The sequence below is a fragment of the Dipodomys merriami genome, unplaced genomic scaffold (genome assembly GCF_024711535.1).
Source record: "Dipodomys merriami isolate MVZ:Mamm:240054 unplaced genomic scaffold, mDipMer1.0.p SCAF_400, whole genome shotgun sequence".
Taxonomy (NCBI): domain Eukaryota; kingdom Metazoa; phylum Chordata; class Mammalia; order Rodentia; family Heteromyidae; genus Dipodomys; species Dipodomys merriami.
The window spans coordinates 578,267-599,235 of record NW_027205605.1 but is presented as its reverse complement, the minus strand read 5'-3'; the positions used below and the strand labels follow the sequence as shown (position 1 = coordinate 599,235).

Here is a 20,969-nt window from a genome sequence, read left to right as displayed (position 1 = left end):
TTTAATTCTTTTCTGGTTTTTCTTGGCTCTACTCCAGGGGAATACGGAGAGAACGGTCTGGCAATACCACTTTCGGACCTGGCCGGACCATGGCGTGCCCAGTGACCCCGGGGGCGTGCTGGACTTCCTGGAGGAGGTCCACCACAAGCAAGAGAGCATCATGGATGCAGGCCCTGTCGTGGTTCACTGCAGGTGACAGCTGGGGCTTGCTTTGCCTGCCCACCCCTGGCTCTCTAGGGGACACCTGTGACCCCCAAGTGTATTTCTCATAGACCTAGTATGACCTCCAGGCAGAGGGGACAGAGTGGGTGAGGTGGGCCCAGGCCTTACTCTCAAGGATCCCTCATTGGGTTAGTTCTGCTGAGTCTTCTTTTTAAATATAGTCATAATGTAGGGCTCATGTCTGAGTGATATGTTCATATAGTAATAATGTAGGGCTCACGTCTTAGGAATATATATTTTCCTACACTGTTTGCTTCTTGAGGTGTCAGTCACTTCCCTCCTTGGTGGTGGCTGTCTCTGGACCTCCAGAGGAAAGTGGGGTTGCCAGTGCCCCACTTGGGCTTTGTGCCTGCATGGGGGACAGTCTGGCTCTCCGTATCTCCTTCCTGTGCTGGGCAGGTAGATGTGTGAAACTGGCATTGTTCCTAGTTTTCAAAAGCTACATATAGCAAGCCCTTGTTTCGTGTCAGCCCCTAGCTGTGCTGTTGCCCCCATTTCACAGACATGGAAACAGAGGGTCAGAGGGCTGCAGGGACTTGCCTTGAGCACCCTATTCTAGGAGGCCAGGCTCCAAGTGCGGAGCCTTGTGTTTGTTGCCAGTGTATTTGTAGGTAGGAAGAGGCTGTCTGTAAACCATGGCAGAGCAGATACTCCTCTTAATATTAGCAGCTTGTGTGTGTATGTGTGTGTGCGTGTACACGTGTGTGCTGGTCCTTAGGTTTGATCTCAGGGCCTAGGCACTGCCCCTGTGCTTTTTTGCTCAAGGCTTGCACTCTACCACTTGAGCCACAGTTCCACTCCCACCTTTTTGGTGGTTAGTCGGAGATAAGAGTCTTAGTAGGCTTTCCTGCCCTGGCTGGCTTTGAATCCTGATCCTCAGATCTCAGCCTCCTGAGTAGCTAGGATTTACAAGTGTGAGACACCAGCATCCAGCTTAGCAGCTTGGTTTTGAGTGTAAGCCACCATGACCGACCCTGCTGTCCCTGCTTCTCATCTTGCCCTCAGTGCTGGCATTGGCCGGACGGGAACATTCATTGTGATCGACATCCTTATCGACATCATCAGAGAGAAAGGTAGGTCGTATGGAGGGTGAGGAGACAGCGCTGGCTGTCTCCAAGGAAGGTGGGTGCGGGGGGGAATCGGGAGTCCAGAAACCTCCCAGCACTCCACCATCACTAGTCACCTGAGAAGAGAGTGTCTTATTTGAGATGAAGCCCAGGGGCTAGCCCTGTGCTGTGGCTTTGCTGCTCTGTCCCTGCCTCTGAAATGGAGTAGGGTCACTGGGCAGTGAGAGCACCTGACTTCCTGCCCTGGTCATGCCATCCTGGTGCCATCCTGAGCCCTTAGAGACACTGCCAAGGAGCCCCGGGCTGTGGCCCTTAGCACACAGTTGGGGAGAGCAGAGACACTGACCCTGCAGCCAGCTGGAGCTGGGCCTGCAGCTCCTCCTGACCACCGCCCAGCCCTGCAGCTCCTGAGCTCCTTCCCCCCAGCCCAGCAGCCCCTCCTGCAGCTTCATAGTCTTTGCTTTTTTGCTTTGTAGGTGTTGACTGTGACATCGACGTTCCCAAAACCATTCAGATGGTCCGGTCCCAGAGGTCAGGGATGGTCCAGACAGAAGCACAATACCGGTTCATCTACATGGCCGTCCAGCATTATATTGAAACACTACAGCGCAGGATTGAAGAAGAGCAGGTACTACTGGAGGCCCAGCCTGGGCTTCCTTTCCTTCCTGGCTTCTACTTCCCTTTGCTTTGCACAGAACACAGGCTCAGATCAATAGTTCTCTCTTTCTCCTTCTCTCCCTCTCTCTGTCTCTCCTCTCCCCTCAGAAGCAGTAAGGAGGAGCTGGGAAGGTGGCTCAGTGGTAGAGCGCTTGCCTTGCATGCCTGAGGCCCTGGGTTCGATTCCTCAGCACCACATAAGCAAAAAGAAAAAGCCGGAAGTGGCGCTGTGGCTCAAGTGGTAGAGCGCTAGCCTTGAGCTGAAGAGCTGAGGGACAGCGCCCAGGCCCAGAGTTCAGGCCCCACAATCGGACACCCCCCCCCCAAAAAAAAAGTAGTAAGGATTGAGCCCTGCTTGTTAGGCAGGTGGTATATCACGTGCTCCCCCTCTCCCCCGCCCGTCTAGTCCATTTACTTTTTAGTTTTTTCAGAAAGAGCCTTCCACCTTTGCTTGGCCAGCCTCAGATTGTCTCCCTCCATCTCTTAAGTAGCTGCTGAGATTATAGTCATGGGCTACCATACCTGGCCCTCAGGCACCATCTTCATTTGGGAATGAGAAACAGACACCCACCTCACAGGACCCCTTAGAGACTAGCATTGTCCCCACTGACAGCTTGGGGTTCAGCGACATCCTGTGGCACCGCCTCGTTGTCCCGGCTGCCCAGGCTGAAGCTTACATGGCAAGCTTAGAACTCAGAGCCTTGACGCTCGCAGCCTGTTCCAGCTTTGGTCTGGCCCACGTTCATCCCAGTTCCATCTTTTAAAATGAATATCTCTGTTGGCAGCACTGGGGTTTGAACCACTAATCTGGCCGAGTTGGAGACTGTGAAATTTTGCTTTTTTTTTTTTTTTTTTTTGGGTCCGGTCGTGGGGCCTGAACTCTGGGCCTGGGCGCTGTCCCTCAGCTCTTCAGCTCAAGGCTAGCGCTCTACCACTATGAGCCACAGCGCCACTTCCGGCTTTTTTCTTTTTGCTTATGTGGTGCTGAGGAATCGAACCCAGGGCCTCGAGCATGCAAGGCAAGCGCTCTACCACTGAGCTACCTTCCCAGCCCTGAAATTTTGCTTTTTAACACACTGTGCGTGATGACGGAGAACTAGAGTCGGAGCCTTTCCCTTTGAAGCAATTCACAGACAGAAAGCTTAGTCACTTAGGGGATACCCTACCAAGGTGGATGAAGACAGCTGCTCTTTTGGGGAGCTGTGTGATCTCCCTGTCCACAGCCCTGCTGGGGTGTGCGTGCCAGTTGAACTCTTCCTGGGCACTGTCCCTGAGCTCTTGGGCTCAAGGTTGGCACTCTACTACTTGAACCACAGCTCCACTTCTGACTTTTTGGTGATTAACTGGAGGTGGGAGTTTCATGGACTTTCCCGCGCAGGCTGGCTTTGAACTACAATCTTCAGATCTCAGACTCTTGACTATTACCGCTAGGATTTAAAGGTGTGAGCCACCAGTGCCCAGCTTAGTCAATGTATTTTTCACCGTATGGTACATTTATATAAGTTCCCTCATAATTTGGTCAACATATCAGTATTTTCAAAGTCTAGCCTATTTTTTGTCTCTTTTTCTTTCTCCTCTCCCCCTTTGATGAAGTGTCTTTATGTTTCTTTTTAGTTTTTTAAAACCACAGCCCCTCATATCTGTGCTTTTCCATCTTTCAGAAAAGCAAGCGGAAAGGGCACGAGTACACCAATATTAAGTATTCCCTGTCGGACCAGACGGGTGGGGAGCAGAGTCCCCTCCCGCCCTGCACCCCGACGCCACCCAGTGCTACCGAGTAAGTAGTGGTTGGAGGGCTTTCTAATGGAGCGCAGTTGTGTGGGCAGGCGTGTTCCGCCACCCCTCCCACGTGTGCACCTGGGCGCCCAGCGGCCTGCCTCTTCTAGCGCTTGTCTTCCTCTTCCCGTACTGCAGGCTGATTGCGTTCAGGTGGGTTCTCTGAGAGGCAGGTGTTTGCACCCGGGGAGGGGAGGCGCGTGGGGGGGGGGGTTACTACTGCAGAGCCAGGCAAGTAACAGTCCTTAGGATGTGCTGAGGCTTTGCCAAATGCCAGTAAACACATGGGTTACTAAGGTGTCAGCCAGCTCACGACCTGCTAGAAACCCACCTTTCAGCCAGTGGTCAGAAAACAGCCCACCAGCCAAATTGTTTAAAAGCACCACCACGTTCCCTCTTCCACCTCTAAAGAATAAAAATGTATGACAGAGACTGTGTGGCCCACACAGTCTGAAACATCCACCCCCTGGTTCTCCCCAACTCCCCACAACTGAAACACAGCAGGGAAAACATTTGTGGAAGCGATCATGTGAATAGTGCTTGTTTTTCTCTATATTCTGAAGTCACCCACTAGTATAACATTTACCTTTTATTCCCCCCAAGAATCTGACCTCTGTTTACTTCTGATTTGGATGTTTAAAGCTCTTACTGACTTGGGTATTATATGTAAGTGTTTTGGAGAGCAGATACATGCTGTGTTTATGTTCACTTTCTGTCGAACATTGAAATGAAATTCCACAGTAGAAGCCCTTCCTCCTCCACCTTCTCCTCCTCCATCTTCTCCTCCTCTTCCACCTCTTCCTCCTTCTCCCTCCCCCCTCACCCCCTGTGGGCTTCCATGGCAAATCTAAAGCAGTCTGCAGTAGAGCTAGAAGGCGGGTGTTCCTGGGGTCACCTGGCTCCACACTTCCTCTTACAGTGGCAAACCTGCTCTGCTCCCTCCTGCAAACATGGATGCCTCTTCATGTCTAACTCAGTGCCTTGCTTCACAGACCTCCCTGCCTGCCTGCCTGGAGCACACCCCCCAGTGAGCACAGAGACTCTCAGCTCTGACTGTCCTAGTAACTTCCTAATGCTGTATGTCCTTTGGAGTGAGGAAGGGTTTGCACATAGCTGGGTCCCAAAGAATGGCGTGCGTGCCTTGCAAATTCCGCATCCTGGGCCAGCCCCTGTGAGGCCCGTGCCGTGGTCCATGCGTGCCTTCTCTTTCCCTGCAGCCTGAGGGAGGACAGTGCTCGAGTCTATGAGAACGTGGGCCTAATGCAGCAGCAGAAGAGCTTCCGGTGAGGGCGCTGCGGCACTCCAGCACAGAAATAGGTATTTAAATGAAAGCCAGCGCTCGCCGGGGACTGCTTATATAATCACAGCGGTTTGGGAGCAGGCAGGCAATTTGTGAATATTTTAGCAAAGTGTGCCATCATGGAGGGTTGCACACCAGCCTCCCCTTTCTCACCCTGTGTTTCTTTCACGAGCAAGGTTTAGTTGACAATTCATTAGCCATGAAACTAGATGCAGATTTCAGTGTGCAGCTGCTCCAGGGGTCTAGCCCAGGGCAGTGGGACGAGCAGACGTTTTTTGTGGGGGTCTGAGCTGGTACTGGAGCTGGAACCCAGGGGCTCTTGCTACTTGGTTTTTTAGTTCAAGATGGACATTCTACCACTCAAGTCACACCCCCACATCCGGGCATTTTTTTTTTTTTATTAGAGTTGGGTGACCCACACTGTGCCAGCCCCATCTGTCAGCATCTGTCAGGGGCTGGACACGGCACTCGGTGGTGCCCAGAAGCAGAGGCTCCTGAGTCCTGCCTGGGTCAGCTCCACCTTTGCCGCTCGACTGTGGGCATCAACTCCCGCACATCCTCTCTCTGCCAGTCACCTTTGCAGACCGAACACGTGATGATGGGCATTTCATGGATAGGCTGGGAAGTCATAGTTTCAGAATTTTGTGCTGAAATTCCCATCTCAGCGCAGAGTGTATTGTCCTTGTTTCGGGCTCGGGTATTGCGCGGTGGTAGAGTGCTTGCCTCATGGTGTGTAAAGCCCTGGGCTCTATCCCCCACACCACACGGAAAATGAGTCAAATGTTTCGCCATGCTTTCGAAATTCAAACACCTTTCTTCCTCAGATGCGGACTTTGACCCCTCCCCCACGGAGGTCAAGAACAGATGCAGGGAAGTTTACAGAAGAATGAACTGGAAGGCTTGCACGGTGGTCTACTTTTTGATAAGAAAATTGGAAACCATTTAAAGGCCATTGTATTCTAACTCAGAAGTTCCTGTCCTCAGATACGAAGAAATCATCTCTACAATGTAGACAGTGTTCTATTTTATAGGATTCTGCTTTGAGTTGAGGAAGCAGTTAAATTGTGCTCCTATTTTACAGATTATGGGATTCAGAGTCTAGCTGTGGGCAGTTGTTTTTTTTTTTCTTTTCCTTTTTATAACTTTAAGTGATTTGACTCCTCCCCCTCCCCCCACCTTTTTCTGTAAGAATCATGTGACACATGTAAGAAGAAATGTCTTGGGGAAGTTAAGTAGCAGGTTCCCTGGGAAGTGAGAACAATTCCATTCACCTTGGCTGCCATCTTACCCTGGTTTATGTTGTACAGAACACTCCAGACACAGCCTGTATCAATTATCACATAGTTGCAGAACGGAAAGCCACATCCTGCTGTGTGTAGCAGAGCAGAGGGCGCCTCGGGGTCACCGCAGGCGGGGCGGAAAGCCACCCTGTGGATGAACCCCCATCACCCCTATGGTTCCCCATCTCTGCAAGCATCACACTGGGGAGCAAGTGTCTAAGAAGTGCGGTTGGGGACCCAGTCAGCCAAAGCAGTTATCCAGCCAGCAGTGGATAGTCACTTTGGTGGCTTCTTTCTTCCCCTCCAGTTGATTACCTTTGCATTGCTAATAGTCACAGGAATCAGGGGAGGGGGGCATGGCTCAGGCAAGAATTCACCAGCCTAGTAAGCAAGAGGTCACACAAGTTCACACTGCTGTACCTACCCCCTTCCCCCAAAAAAAGAATGAATTAAAAAGTCATGAAGTCATGAGAAACAAACTTACGAATTAGGGTGAGATGTATTTTCCTCTTAGCAGACAGCCAGGTGCCATGACCTGTCAGATAAAGGCCTGAGGGGATGGCGGTCGCTCTGCCCTTGCATTTGGCATGTTCGTCTTGTGTTCAGAGCAGAGAAGAGTCACGATCATGAAATGTCAATAATGTCTCCCACCTTGGTCCTCGCTGGGTCAATTGGGTCGGTCTGCAGGGCCTACAGATGGTCACTGAGGTGGTCGGCAGGTGCCGGAGGTGCTGGGATGGCCCGCTTCTGTCTCTGGGTAGAGTCCTCGGGTCTGTCTCTATGTCATCTCTGGTGTTCTCCACAACATGGCAGCTCAGGCCTTCTTCAGGCTCAATTCACAATTCTGTGGCTCCCCTCTGTGCCCTCTGAGACAAGGCAGGCCCACCCGATCCAAGAAGAGGGCCCAGTGCAGTGGGCTTCACCGGAGGCCACCAGTCCAGGAGAGGCCAAGGGAGACCTTGGGAGGCTGAGGCCCCTTAACAGTCAGTGACAGAGGCAGCAATCAGATGAGAAAGTCACCAAGAGCCTTCAAGAAGCTCTGAGCAGTCCTGCCAGTGACTTGCACATCTGCTGAACCAACCGAGTGCGGGGACAGAGCATGGGGCAGCAGAGCTCCCGCCGGTGACGCCCGCAGAGCCTGGCGGCGGGGGTGCTGTCGGGTCCGGCCGCAGCGAGGAGCCGAGCGGAGCGGGCTCTTGTCAGATGCAGCCCGCAGTGGGATTTGCAAATGTTCTGCCCTAAGTGCCTTCTCCAGAGACCTCGCTCAGCCTCTCGTGCGGCGGCAGCGGCGGCGGCCAGTGAAGCAACTCCGCGGACGCGTCGGCTCCTGCAGAGTCCGGCTTTCCTTGCTCAGTCTTCTTGCTTTGGCTCTTGAAAGGAAGGACTAGATGCCCCCCCCCCCCCAGCCCAGCAGAGGTTCCTTTCTGGAACCCTGAGGAACTTGGGGCTGTGCAGTGGCCTCCGTCCATCCCCCCACCCCTTCCATGCCCCTTGCTTCAGAGCAAGGCGTCTGTCACCGTCCTGGAATTGTGATGACTGTTGTCTTTTTGTCACCATACTGGGGTGTAATGGCTGCTCTCTTCCTGCCAAGCCTGCAGAGAAGGAAATGCTAGCTCCGTGTGTGCGCACGGGATTGTGAATCGCCTGTTTGGGGGGACTGCTTTGACTCCGCACCAGCACACACAGCACGGATTGTACAAGTAGGCCTGCCGCATCTGCATGTTGACCTGCTGTTGACCGTCTTGGGATGGTCAGCGTTGACTGCTGTCGTGCACTGATTCCGCGTAGGTTCCCTCCACAAAGCCAGCAAGCTGTCACGTTACGTAAGCAGATCCCAGACCAGGCTGGTGACATCGCCAGTGGCTGAGTCTGCCAGGTGTTGGGTGGAAGGCCGTTGCAGGGTCTCGGGTCAGGCGGTTCTGTATGTGGTAAGGCAGGTAGGGCTGGGGAGATGAGGGCACTTGGGGTGCAGGTGTTCCTCCAAGTTGCTGAGAGGGTCTGTGAGAAGGCGAAGGCTCAAGGCCAGAGCAGTCAGTACTGGGTGAAGCAGAAACACGGATGTGACAGGAACACAGCCAGCCTACATCAGGCTTGTTGGTGGTCATGAAAAATGCACAATATGCCATAGCTGGCTGAGCGTTTTAAAATTAGAAGCGTAGGGGTGAGATTGGGGTGAAATAAAATTTCTGGCACATGATACTGAGCTTTTTGAAAATCAAATTTAAAACACTTAATTTCTTTTTTGATGGAGAAGTCATCCCAGCTCCATGGGAGGCTGAGATCAGGAGGATTGAGGTTCCAGCATAGCCTGGGCAAAAAGGAAAAAGCCCTGGAAAAGCCAACCATGGTGATATATGTCTGTCATCACAACATGGCAGGAAGCGGGAGAAGGAGGATCCCAGGCCAGCCTGGGCAGCGGTAGAGCACCTGCTTAGCAAGCGTGACACACTGTGTCAGATGCCAGCACTGCCCCAAAGTGAGATCATCAACTCCATAAAGTGAATCTAAACCAACAGCCCCTCATGTCTAGGGTGTGACCCACCCATCAAACCCAGCGCCCTTGGACACATGGGACAGGAATTCACGCAGGGCCGCCTGTATCTCTGCTTCCTCAGCCAAGAAAAACGGTCCATATGATTTTTTTTAGAAGCTATTTTACTGGGGATTTTAAAGAACTGTTATGAATTCTTGGGTTATTTCTGGGTCGAGGGATTATGGGAAAGTATGCAGCTGTTAGGTGTTGTAGATTAGGGGTCAATTAGGGAGGGGGTGTGGATGGAAAGCTGGCCCGGGGCAGGTCTGTGTGCTGTCCGTGGTCGGGGTGAGTTTCACGCAACAAGCACACGGCCTCCCTGATAGTAAGAAGCCTTTCTTAGGATCTGTGTTAGTCCTTAATTCTGTTGAAACATTTTTCCTTCTTCCTTTTGAAAAATAAGTTCCAAAATAGAGTTTATTGTATCTTTCACCACTAAAGTTTGTTTGTTTTTTTTTCCTTTTTCCCTATGGGCAAGTTCACACAAGGCCAAAATATAAAGCAGTTGGTTTCACTGTGTCTTATAACCTTGCTATATATCAAACTAATTTTTACAAGTTTTCATCCTAAACCTCAGATCATGTAATTAATAATTTGCCTGTTTATTTATGACCTAATTGTGGTTCTTTTATTAATAAAAGCTAATGGGAAAGGATCCTCTTTTAAGCTGATGACTAGACCTACATTTAATTTCCCTGCAGTGTATGGAATATTGTACCAGAGTATTAAAAGATATGTAATATTTTATTGATAAATCTATCCCTTAAAAGGAATACGTTTTAGGATGTCATCATTTTGATATGAACTATGTAAATGTTGATAATATGCTGTTGGTTATACATTTAGTGTTTCAAGAGATTCACTTACTTGCCTTTTTTTGCCCACATGCAGTACGTAGTCTATTTGCAGTTTTTTTTTTTTTTAATGACATTAAAAGAATAGTTTATGTAGAGAAACATGAGTGGGTGTTTTCGGCCCTCCGTGGGTGATGGGTGTTAGTTCTATGCTTTGGTAGCCGTGAAGCCGTCAAGTGTATTTGCAAATTGTCTGGAACAAAAAATTAGGAATAAACCCATTTTCTTACGTTCTGGGACTCGTTTTCCTCAGGGGAGGCTGAGGCCCTAGCCACCGAGCCTGGCACGCTGGTGAAGTGCTGGCATAGACAGTGTTTAGCTAGAAGGAGCCAGAATGAGGGGGGGTCGGGGAGTTCCTCCTGGAGTAGCTTCAGGAGGAAGCTGTGAGTAAGGAAAGGCTCCGAATCACGTCTTGGTCTGCTCCACAGGAAACAACAAACCACAGAATGGGTGGTGCTGTGGCTCAAGCCTGTAATCCTAGCTGCTTGACTGGGAAGTTCCCAAGACTCCATCTCAACCAGTGGTTGCGTTCGGTGGTGCGTGTTTGCTATCCCAGCTACAGGGGAGGTGTGATGACTGACACACACATGCACACGCGCACACACACGGGGTTTGAATAGTGTTAAGGGTATAAGTAAAGATGTTGGAAGGCTTGCAGGACTGAGCTACCCCATAGGATGCCATTGCTTTCCTGGAGTGTAGGTTTTAGGCCACCTTTGAACAGGTGGCGGTGGGGATGGAACCCAGGGCCTGACTCCTGCTCCCGTGCTCTACCACTAGGCATGCCATTGGCTACCTGTCAGCCGTCATAAAGCCAGGGTAGGCTGGATTGCTTCTTTACACCTGTCACACGGTGTGGACCGATGGAGCTGCTTTCTGCCGGTAACGAGAGCAGCTGGCTTAGCTGGTCAGCCTCGTCCTCTGTCCATTTGGAAAACGCAGCACCTCTGAGTGCCTGGTACCCAACCACCCAGCACAGTGACTGTCCACCAAGGGAGCTGGGCGGGATGCACACAGGAACATAGCTGAAGGTCCTGGCAGCGCTGCCTGGCCGGTCAGGGAGAGGGGCGTCAAGTGTGGGTTTGGGGCACAGACTGGGGGCTCCGAAGAGGTGCTGTGTATGCCGTTGGCCAACTCTGTATCGCCCTGAGATCCTGGATGCACACGGAGGGCAGTGGTCATGCCCTGTCCTTAGCGATGGGCCAGGATGGAACCTTCTGGTTCTCCAGAGAATCCCAAGTGGGTGTGTAGATGGGAGACACAATGAATGTGACCGAGTGAGTCACAGAGTTCCTGGACATGGGAGAGGATGAGTGGCCGTCAGCTTCGTGTCCACGCCAGTCCTTGACTGAGTGTGTCAGTGCTGGGTTTCCAAACACTGAATTTGAAAAACATTCACGAGAGAGAAGGAGAGAGGGAGGAGAGGGGGGGAGGAGGAGGGAGAGAGGGAGGGAGGGAGAGAGAAATTGGCTCATTTATGGGTGGTAATGGTTTAGTTACTGACAAGCTAGCAAGCTGACATTCACCTCTTTTCAGGTCAGACTATTTAAAATTCTGAATACCATCAGGATGAAATATGGCTCTGTGTGTGTGTGTGTGTGTGTGTGCGCGTGTGTGTGTGGGGGGGGAGGGGTGGAGATAGAGAATGATGAATAGGTCCAGGAGCTCAGTTTGATGGGAGGAATAGCTTCTGTGCTCTGTAGCACAGAAGGGTAATTATGGTTGAAAACAATTAATAGTATGTGTCAAAGCAGTGGTAGAAGGGATTTTGTCTGTGTCAACACAAAGAGATGAGAGATATTGATGGTGATGGATGCCGATGATGGTGATCTGATTGCTACACGGGGTGACTACTGAAAATGTCACATTGTACCATGGAAATAGGTGTATATATATATATATATATATATATATATATATATATATATATATATATATATATATATATATACCTATTTAACTTTTAACTTAAAAAAAATGATAAGCTGGGTGCCAGTGGCTCACACCTGTAATCCTAGCTACTCAGGAGGCTAAGATTTGAGGATTGCAGTTCAAAGCCAGCCCAGGTGGGAAAGTCCATGAGACTCATCTCCAATAAACCACCAGAAAACTGGAAGTGGCGCTGTAGCTCAAGTGGTAGAGCGCTCTCCTTGAGATGAAGAGCTCAGGGACAGTGCCCAGGCCCGGAGTTCAAGCCCCATGACCTACCAAAAACCTAATAACTAAAATAATGGTTATAAGAAAGAGATGCCTAGCTGGCCATCGGTGTCTCACACCTGTAATCCTAGCTACTCAGGAGGCTGAGATCTGAGGATCATGGTTCAAAGCCAGCCTGGTCAAGAAACTCTGAGAGACTTTCATCTCTAACAAACCACTCAGAAAACTGGAAGTGGCGCTGTGGCTCAAATGATAGAGCTCTTGCCTTGAGCTGAAGAGCTGAGGGACAGCGCCCAGGCCCAGAGTTCAAGCCCCACGACCAATAACAACAACAACAAAAAGCAATGCCTTACTACAAGGCCTGTGGGCAGCTAGGCAAAGGAATCGTGTGTGGTGATATTCTACTGCATGGTTATACTGAGGACAACCATATTCAGGGTTCACATCCTCTTCCCCTTGGTAATGCTTAAGCCAGCTGCTGGAGGTGAGGATGGGTGAGGGGAATAGCTCCTTGCTCTGAGGAGCTCAGAGGAAAGGAGGAAAGGAAAGCAATCTTCTTTTTTTTTGGGGGGGGGGGAGGGGGTCTGTCATGAGGCTTGAACTCTGGGCCTGGGCACTGTCTCTCAGCTTTTCAGCTCAAGGCAAGCGCTCTACCACTTGAGCCACAGCACCACTTCCAGTTTTCTGGTGGTTAATTGGAGATAAGAGTCTCATTGACTTTCTTGCCCGAGCTGGCTTGGAACTTAGATCCTCAGATCTCAGCCTCCTGAGTAGTGAGGATGACAGGCGTGAGCCACCGGTGCTAGGCAGGAAAGCACGTTCAACATAGGTGTTCTCTAGGTCCTCACATCTGTCCGTCAGTGCCATCTTGGGCAATCTAGGTTCATTTTGCTAGAATTCCCTTGTATAGTGAGTCATTTCATTCTATACATGGTCGTTGCTGACATCACTTTTCCTGTGTGTTTTTGATTCTGGGTAATGAGATCCCAGGCCTCGAGGGTAGGTTGAGCATGTGCTCTACCATCAAGTACCAGCTCCAGTGTGAGATGGATTTGTAGCTGCATGGCTATGGACCAATGGTGACCACTTATAGAGGGGAGGGCCCAGGGGAAGGGAGTTGCTCACTGGCATGTGCCTTTGAAGGGTATATTTAGTCCCTGGCCCTTTCTCCCCAGCTCCTCAGGTGCTGAGCTCCACAGGTACCGAGATCTGCAGGTGTGTGTTGAGATCTGCTGGTGTGTAATGAGATCCGCAGGTGCGGAGATCTGCAGGTGTGTGTTGAGATCTGCAGGTGTGTGCTGGGCTCCACAGGTTCTGAGATCGGCAGGTGTGTGCTGAGATCGGCAGGTGTGTGCTGAGATCTGCAGGTGTGTGCTGGGATCTGCAGGTGTGTGCTGGGATCTGCAGGTGCTGAACTCCACAGGTGCTGAGGTCCTCGGTGCCATGATCCACAGGTGCCACAATCCACAGGTGCCACAATCCTCAGGTGCTATGATCTTCAGGTGTAATTGTCTGCAGAAGGCACTTGCCTGGGTGCTGCAACTTGCTTGCAGGTCTCAGCTTCCGAGCTCAGAGCAGGGGTGGAATCCACTGGGCTCTCCTCACCTGAGGGGTGGGAGTCAGCCTCCCTGGGAATGTGGCAAATGCAGAGTCTCAGGCCCTGAGCAAGATCTTACCAGATCACAGAGGACCTGCTAGCAGAGGCCTGCAATGTGGAAGCGGAGACAGACGTCACCAGAGGCTTTCCTTGTGTGGGCAAAATCCATGTGGGTCAGTTCAGACGAGCTGGACCTGAGGGTGACTGGGTATCGCCGGGCAGCCATGATGCCCAGGCAACAGAGCAAGAGGAGATGCGAAGGCAGCTCTAAGAATTCCAGCGTCATTGCAGATGTCTGGGAAATAAGCTCCAGATATTCTTAGATTCCCCACCTACCACCCCGAGTTTGTGACACCCCAACCATATGTTAGATTCCTCTAACTACAGGAAGGGAAATGGAAAGGAAGCAGACACTGAAACTCCAGTTTTCTTGGGAGGTGACAGATGTCTGAGTCTTGACAGAATTCTAGACTTGTAAGGATTCATTATTTTTGACTTCATTCATACATGTTCGATTGTCACTCTCCATGTTACCATGATGTCTTCCTTCTACTGAAATGGATTTCTTCCCTCCCTCCCTCCCTCTCTCCCTTCCTCCCTCCCTTCCTTTTTTTGTGCCAGGCCTGGGGCTTGAACTCAGAGCCAGGGTGCTGTCCCTGAGCTTTTTCACTCAAGGCTAGCACTCTACCACTTGAACTACAGCATCATTTCCAGCTTTTTGGGTGGTTCATTATTTTTTGTTTGTTTGTTTTTTGGTTTTTTTTTGGGGGGGGGGTCCGGTCGTGGGGCCTGAACTCTGGGCCTGGGCGCTGTCCCTCAGCTCTTCAGCTCACGGCTAGCACTGTACCATTTGAGTCACAGCGCCACTTCCAGCTTTTTTCTTTTTGCTTATGTGGTGCTGAGGAATCGAACCCAGGGCCTCAGGCATGCAAGGCAAGCGCTCTACCACTGAGCCACCTTCCCAGCCCCTGGGTAGTTCATTGGAGATAAGAGTCTCACATACTTTCCGGACCCAGCTGGCTTCAAACTACAATCCTCAGATCTCAGCCTCCTGAGGAGCTAGGATGACAGGTGTGAGCCTTTTTTTTTTTTTTTTTTACAGGATTGATTTTTCTCTTCCTGGATGGCATTTTATGAGGGTTTTAGATACTGCCCAACTAAAGTCTGTGTTAGGCACCGAGAAAAGCTGAATGTGCATGACTCTGTATGAAGAATCCATCCTCACCCCTCACTCCCACAGCCTTCTTTTCCAGATTGTCTCCCGCCCCCTAGGCACCCAGCCGGCAGGAGATTCCAGTCTTCTAGAATACTGGAAGTTGCTGCTCCAAGTATTCACTGACAGGCAGAGCATCTGAAGAGTTCATTTCCTGTGATTTCAGGAGAATGACTCAGATATTTGCATATTTTCATCGAGAAAGTGATGATCCAGTAAACTTAGTGTACAAAGACTTTTGGTGCCCCTCCTTCCCTATCTCCAGTCTTCCTAATACCCCTCCTCTCCCCCCACACCCACAGTCTTCCCCAGCTGGAGTCAGTTCATCTCCAGGACTGTGCAGTGTTTGCATGGTTTGAAGAATACTTGCAGCATCACAGAGGCTCTCACTGAAATGAGATTTCCTCATTCCCCACTCAGGGAGATCGAGTTTAGAAAAGGAGAGAAAAAACATTACAAACGACTCAGGAGACTGAGATCTGAGGATCATGATTTGAAGCCAGCCTAGGTAGCAAAGTCAGTGAGACTGATGTCCATTTAATTACAGAAAAAGCAGGAAGTGAAGCTGTAGCTCAAGTGGTAAAGCATGACCCTTGAACAAAAGGAGCTCAGAGACAGCACCTAGGCCCAGGGTAAAAGCCCTAGGACTGGCAAAGAAGAAGAAGGAGAAGGAGAAGAAGGAAAAGGAGGAGGAGGAGTAAAATAAGGGGAGGAGGACCAGGTAGAGGTGGAGCAGGAGGACGAAGAGGAGGAGGAGGAGAAATATTCACAAAAGATAGAGACTCTCTGGGTGCTGGTAGCTCATATCTGTAATCTTAGCTACTCAGGAGACTGAGATTTGAGGATCATGGTTCAAAGCCAGCCCAGGCAGGAAAGTCTGTGAGACTCTCATCTCCAATAAAACCACTAGAAAACCAGAAGTGGAGCTGTAGCTCAAGCAGTAGAGTGCTCGCCTTGAGCTGAAGAGCTGAGGAACAGCGCCCAGGCCCAGAGTTCAAGACCCATGACCAATCAAAAAAAAAAAAAAAAGAAAGAAAGAAAAAGATGTTCAAGTATGGAGGCTTCTATGATTTCTTTTTTTTTTTTTCTCTTCTTCTTTTGTTGATCATGGGGCTTGAACTCTGGGCCTGGGTGCTGTCCCTCAGCTCTTCAGCTCAAGGCTAGTGCTCTACCACTTGAGTCATGGTGCCACTTCCAGTTTTCTGGTGGTTCATTGGAGATAAGAGTTGTAAGGTCTGCTCCTGGATGGCGAGCAGACTCCACCCTCCTCGCAGCAAAGTCTCCACCTAGTACCTGCGTTACTTAGGCAACTGGCACACCTGGAAGAGGTCACATCTGCATCCACTGAGGTCACATCTGAATTTGATGTGGCCACACCTTTCTCCGCCCATAGCCTAGACAAGGCCTAGCCCAGGCCCATACTCTCTTTCCCAGCTCTCTCCCAGCTCTCTCCCAGCTCTTTCCCCAGGTCTTTCCCAGGCCTTTCCCAGCCGCATGGTGGGCCAAGATGGCCTGGTGCCAGCCAGAATGATGAATAAACCTACCCCTTACCTGAATACCACTTGCGTGGTGTGGTTCTTACTCGGCTACCTCTTTTTAAAAACCTAACAAGAGTCTCATGGATTTTTCTGCCCTGGCTGGCTTTGAACCTTGAGCCTCAGATCTTAGCTTTCTGAGTAGCCACGTTTACAGGGGGCCTGAACTCTGGGCCTGGGCGCTGTCCCTCGGTTCTTCAGCTCAAGGCTAGCGCTCTACCACTTGAGCCACAGCACACTTTCAGATTTTTCTGTTTATGTGGTACTGGGGATTGGAAACCTGGGCTTCATGCATGCTAGGCAAGCACTCTACCACTAAGCCACACTCCCAGCTCGTGTGTGCATGTGTGTGTGTGTGGTGTTGTTTATTTATTTATTTATCTATTTATTTATTTGTCAGTTGTGGGGCCTGAACTCTAGGCCTGGGCGCTGCCCCTCAGCTCTTCAGTTCAAGGCGAGCGCTCTACCACTTGAGCCACAGCGTCACTTCCAGCTTTTTCTGCTTATGTGATGCTGAAGAATCAAACCCAGAGCCTCATGTATGCAAGGCAAGCGCTCTACCACTGAGCCACCTTCCCAGCCGCTGTGTGCATAGTTTTAACTTGCTTTTCTTCATCTGACTGGACACTCGCATGATTGCATGGCTGAGCGGTGGGTGCTCTGTCCTCAGCTCCCAAGGACAACCTTCCAAAGCTTCTTGAGGAATTGGCAATGGAGGCTTTGTGTCAGGTTGTCACAAGCCAAGCACCTCGTACAAAATACAAGTCAGCAGCTACTGCGTGCATTAGATTTAATATTTAGGGATGATTTAAAATCCAGGGAAAGGCAGAGTTATTAATAAACAGTTGGTGGTGGGGGGGAGTGGGAAGAGAAGAGTTTGAGAATCTTCCATTGAAAACACTACTTAGCATTCTGTTCTGCACATTTGCAAATTAAGGGAGGTATTGTTGTAAAAATAATTAAGTCTAATTTTGCATGTTTAGAAGATGGCTCTCCTCTGGCTTAAAAGCATTTATTTGTAATGCTCTGAATACAGATTATAAACTAAGCTGCTTTGAGTGTTTTCGGATGTTCACTCAAGCAAAGGCATCATCAGGAGCTGCAGTGGGCTGGGAAGGCGACTCAATGGTAGATGCTCGCCTGTGCATGAAGCCCCAGGTTGGATTCCTCAGCACCACCTACACAGAAAAAGCTTTTCACTTTTTGTTGTTGTTGTTGTTTTTGTTTTGTAATGGAAAGACATTGATTAGAAAGAAAAACACACCAAAGATAGAAATGGAAAACCCCATTGCTCAACAAAACACGAAGTTAAAAACAAAATGAGTACAGAGCAAAGAAAATCACATATGGTAAAAGCCAGCTCCCACGAAACTGAAGTCAGCATGTGCTCAGCACCCCAGGTTTAACATTTTGGGGTGTTTAGGGATACCGCAAGACCTGCTCTCTTTTTGTTAAAAGGAGACAAGAAGCCAGGTGCCTGTGGCTCACACCTGTCATCCTAGCTACTCAGAAGGCTGATATCTGAGGCTCGTGGTTCGAGGCTAGCCTGGACAGGAAAGTCCATGAGACTCATCTCCAGTTAGCTACCAGAAAACCAGAAGTGGAACTGTGGCTCAAAGTGGTACAGCGCTAGCCTTGAGCACAAAGACGCTCAGGAACAGTGCCCAGGTCCTGAGTTCAAGCCCCACCACCAAAATAAATAAATAAAAATAGACAGCAGCAGCCTGAGCTGAGCTCTGTGACCTTGGAACTGCAGTTGGGGAAAAGTGAGCATGCACTGCAGCCCTGCCACAGACGAAGGCTTGACCTCCCATGATGCCACGGGCAAACATTTTGAAGGGCATAGCAAGGCTCGATAAGTCAGCCTTCTTCTCGGTGGGTGCTGCTGGGTTGGGGTCCTCTTCCATGAGGAGGGGACAAGAAGGAAGAGGAGGAGCTGGGCACGCAAAGAGAAACGTGTGCGGGACAGAGTCATTTCTAGTTCTCTTCATGTGGCGGAGATGGCTAGCAACCTACTTACTTGCTCTATTGCACAGCCAACAAGAAGAGCAAATGTATTTTCTAGTGTCAGGCAGTAGCTTCCAGGAACTTTCTAGAAAGGACAACTGTTTGGGCTCTTTGCTTTTATTCCACTTGTCACAGATGGCTCTTTCCAGTTGTCTGGAGTTTAGATGTGATGGTCGGAATGGGGCAGCCCGACTTGACAATGAGGTAGCCATGAACGGAGTCTGCACGCAGAGGGGCCACAGGCCACAGGCTGAAAGGAGACTAGCTCCCTGAGTCTCCTTTTTCTTTTCTTTCTTTATTTTTTTTATTTTGTGAAGAGAAACAGATTTTCTTGCTTCAGTCCTCATCTCTTTGGAAACAAGTGGTACCCCTACCGAGGTCCCTAAATCACCTCATCTTCCACCAGGAAACAGCGAAAGGCCACCTCCTCCAAGTGGCAGCCGCAAGGTTGTGACATATTTTACATACAGCATTTAGAACCACTCAGCCTCCACGGGCTGGGATCCTCGTAGCCCGGATCCTTTGTTTCCATGGCAACCTCACCCCCCCCATCTTGTCTGTTTACCCAGAAACTGACACACTGGTTATGGCAAATGATGGGGGGGAGGGATCTGAAGAACTTCCAAGGGTAACAAGCGTGAAATGTCTTGCTAGAAAATAGCTACTTCCCCCCATAATTGTAATAAGGATGTTCCTGCTCCTCTCATCAAGGAGAGGTGACTATTAGGACAGGTGAAGAGAGCCAGGGTCCTGGGGGAGGGGTGACGGGGGAGGGGGTGTGGGGTGTGGGGTGTGCAGCCCTTCCTGCTGCATGGAACATGTGGTCGGGAGTTTGAAACCACTGCTCCCATCTGACCCACTTTTTGAGGTTTTCCCCTACACTCCATGACGAACACATGTGCACACACACACACTCATACACACACACACACACACACACACACACACACACACACACACAGGGCTCATGGCAGAATCCATGCCCTGTGGGGGGCGTGGCTTCGGGAAGAGGCAGGGCGTGACCCCTTGTGCGCCTTGATTAACAGGGCCAGGCTGGACATGGCCACTGGTTCAGAGGAGTCATCTTAAGTCATTATCAGGCTTTGGGCAAGATGGTGGTGGGATCTGGGGGGTTCTGAGCTTCGGGGTTTGTGACTTTGGGGGGGGGAGGGAGGTGTCATTGCTGAGGCTTGGGCCTGAGCGCTGTCCCTGAGCTCTTTTCTGCTCAAGGCTAGCGCTCTACCACTTGACCCACAGCTCCACTTGGGCTTTTTAGTGGTTCATTGGGGATAAGAGTCTTATGATGGACTTTCCTGCCTGGGCTGGCTTTGAACCGTGATCCTCAGATCTCAGCCTCCTGAGTGGCTAGGATGACAGGCGTGAGACTCCTTCCTTTTTGTACTTCCTGGCAATAGGACCATGCAGTCTGCACTCTTTGGAGCCTGGCTTTCTTTTCCTTTTCTTTCTGTCTCAGTGCCACTAACGGTTACAGTTGTACACAGCTGTACGTGTACAGCTACGTGCCTGGCTGCGTAGGATTCCACTCTGTAAATGTGTCACCACTTACTCGTCTCTGCCCCAGCTGGCGGTCGTTTTCTTCGGCTGCTCTCAGGTAGTTCTGTTTCGCTAGTGTCAGTCTACTCACACTTCCTGGCCTGGAGCTGCGTCCCCTTTGGACTGTTCTTTCGAGGCTGCAGTGTACACGGATGTTCAGTTTTGACACAAGAGTGGCCCAACATGGTTGGACCAACATCTCTAGGCCTGTGGAAGGTTCTGGTCCAATTGTATGGGGCATTTGGTAACTGTCCCCTGTGGAGACACCTCCTCTCCCATCCTTCGCCGCCCAGCACTGGCTGTGGGTGCTGAGTACTTAAGTGACTGAGTTCTTCGGAAACAAATCCCAAACATTTGCTCTCCAGTTTTTTTTTTTCCTTTTCGTTTTGTTTTGTTTATTTTTAGGCCATCTGTAAGAAGAGAAACTGGAGCAATTTAAAAATACTGAATTAAAAGCACATCGCCGGCAGCAAAGGACCACATGGCTTGAGCACTCACGTTCTGTCACCACGACTGGAGGCTGAGCCGGAGAAAAAATTCAGGCCCAGGGGCAGCCAGAGCCCAGGGTGGTTCCTGGAGCCCACTTCCTGGGATTGGGATGAGAGGGCAGGTGCAACTGTGCCTGCCAAGGCGGGCCATGAGGTCGGAGGGCACTTGGGTGCGGGGACTGTCAGATCAGTCTTCTGCCAACTGTGGGGGGTGGGACCCTCATACTTGGCCCTAGGATAAATAATTAGTGAGCACCTCTGTGAACCGGACTCTGGGGGTTCCGTGGGGAGCAGCCAGATGTGCATTATCTGCACAGAAGCCCCCTGGGGCTGTGTGTGTGTGTGTGTGTGTGTGTGTGTGTGTGCGCACGCGCGCGCGCATGGGCATGCCACAGGGGAACACACATGTGCACGAGCTGTTACCAATGGTGATGCGCTCAGGGGAGAGAGAATGGAGCTGGCACGGGGCACAGTGGAGGATCTTGGGAAGGAGGAAGAGGACTCTAAAGAGAGGAACAAGGAAACCTCCCAGGAAGACGCGGGCACGCCCCCCGCATGGTCCCGGGCGGTGTTGGAGGGATGAGGGAGGCCAGGGCAGCGTGAGGCTGCGTGGCCCCTGCGTGATGGCCGCGATGAGACCAGCCGATGAAGATGACCATGACAAACGTCTCCTTGTGGAGTGGAGGCCAGCCTCCTGCCAGAATCTCCTGGGTGCTGAGATCACTCGGA

General features: G+C 50.7%; 1 protein-coding gene across 2 annotated transcripts in view; it reads left to right on the top strand.

Moving 5' to 3' along the window:
* Positions 1–9,793, top strand: part of LOC138806570 (tyrosine-protein phosphatase non-receptor type 11) — a 42,606-nt gene extending 32,813 nt beyond the window's left edge. The window contains exons 11-16 of one of the 2 annotated variants that reach the window (XM_069991995.1): positions 38–192; positions 1,228–1,295; positions 1,766–1,917; positions 3,608–3,723; positions 4,940–5,039; positions 5,847–9,793. In XM_069991995.1, coding sequence (XP_069848096.1) covers positions 38–192; positions 1,228–1,295; positions 1,766–1,917; positions 3,608–3,723; positions 4,940–5,009 — 561 coding nt within the window. In that variant the 3' untranslated portion in view covers positions 5,010–5,039; positions 5,847–9,793. Of the gene's footprint in view, positions 1–26; positions 193–1,227; positions 1,296–1,765; positions 1,918–3,607; positions 3,724–4,939; positions 5,040–5,846 lie in introns of both variants that reach the window. The other variant, XM_069991994.1, reaches the window with a different exon arrangement.
* Positions 9,794–20,969: the final 11,176 nt, after the last annotated feature.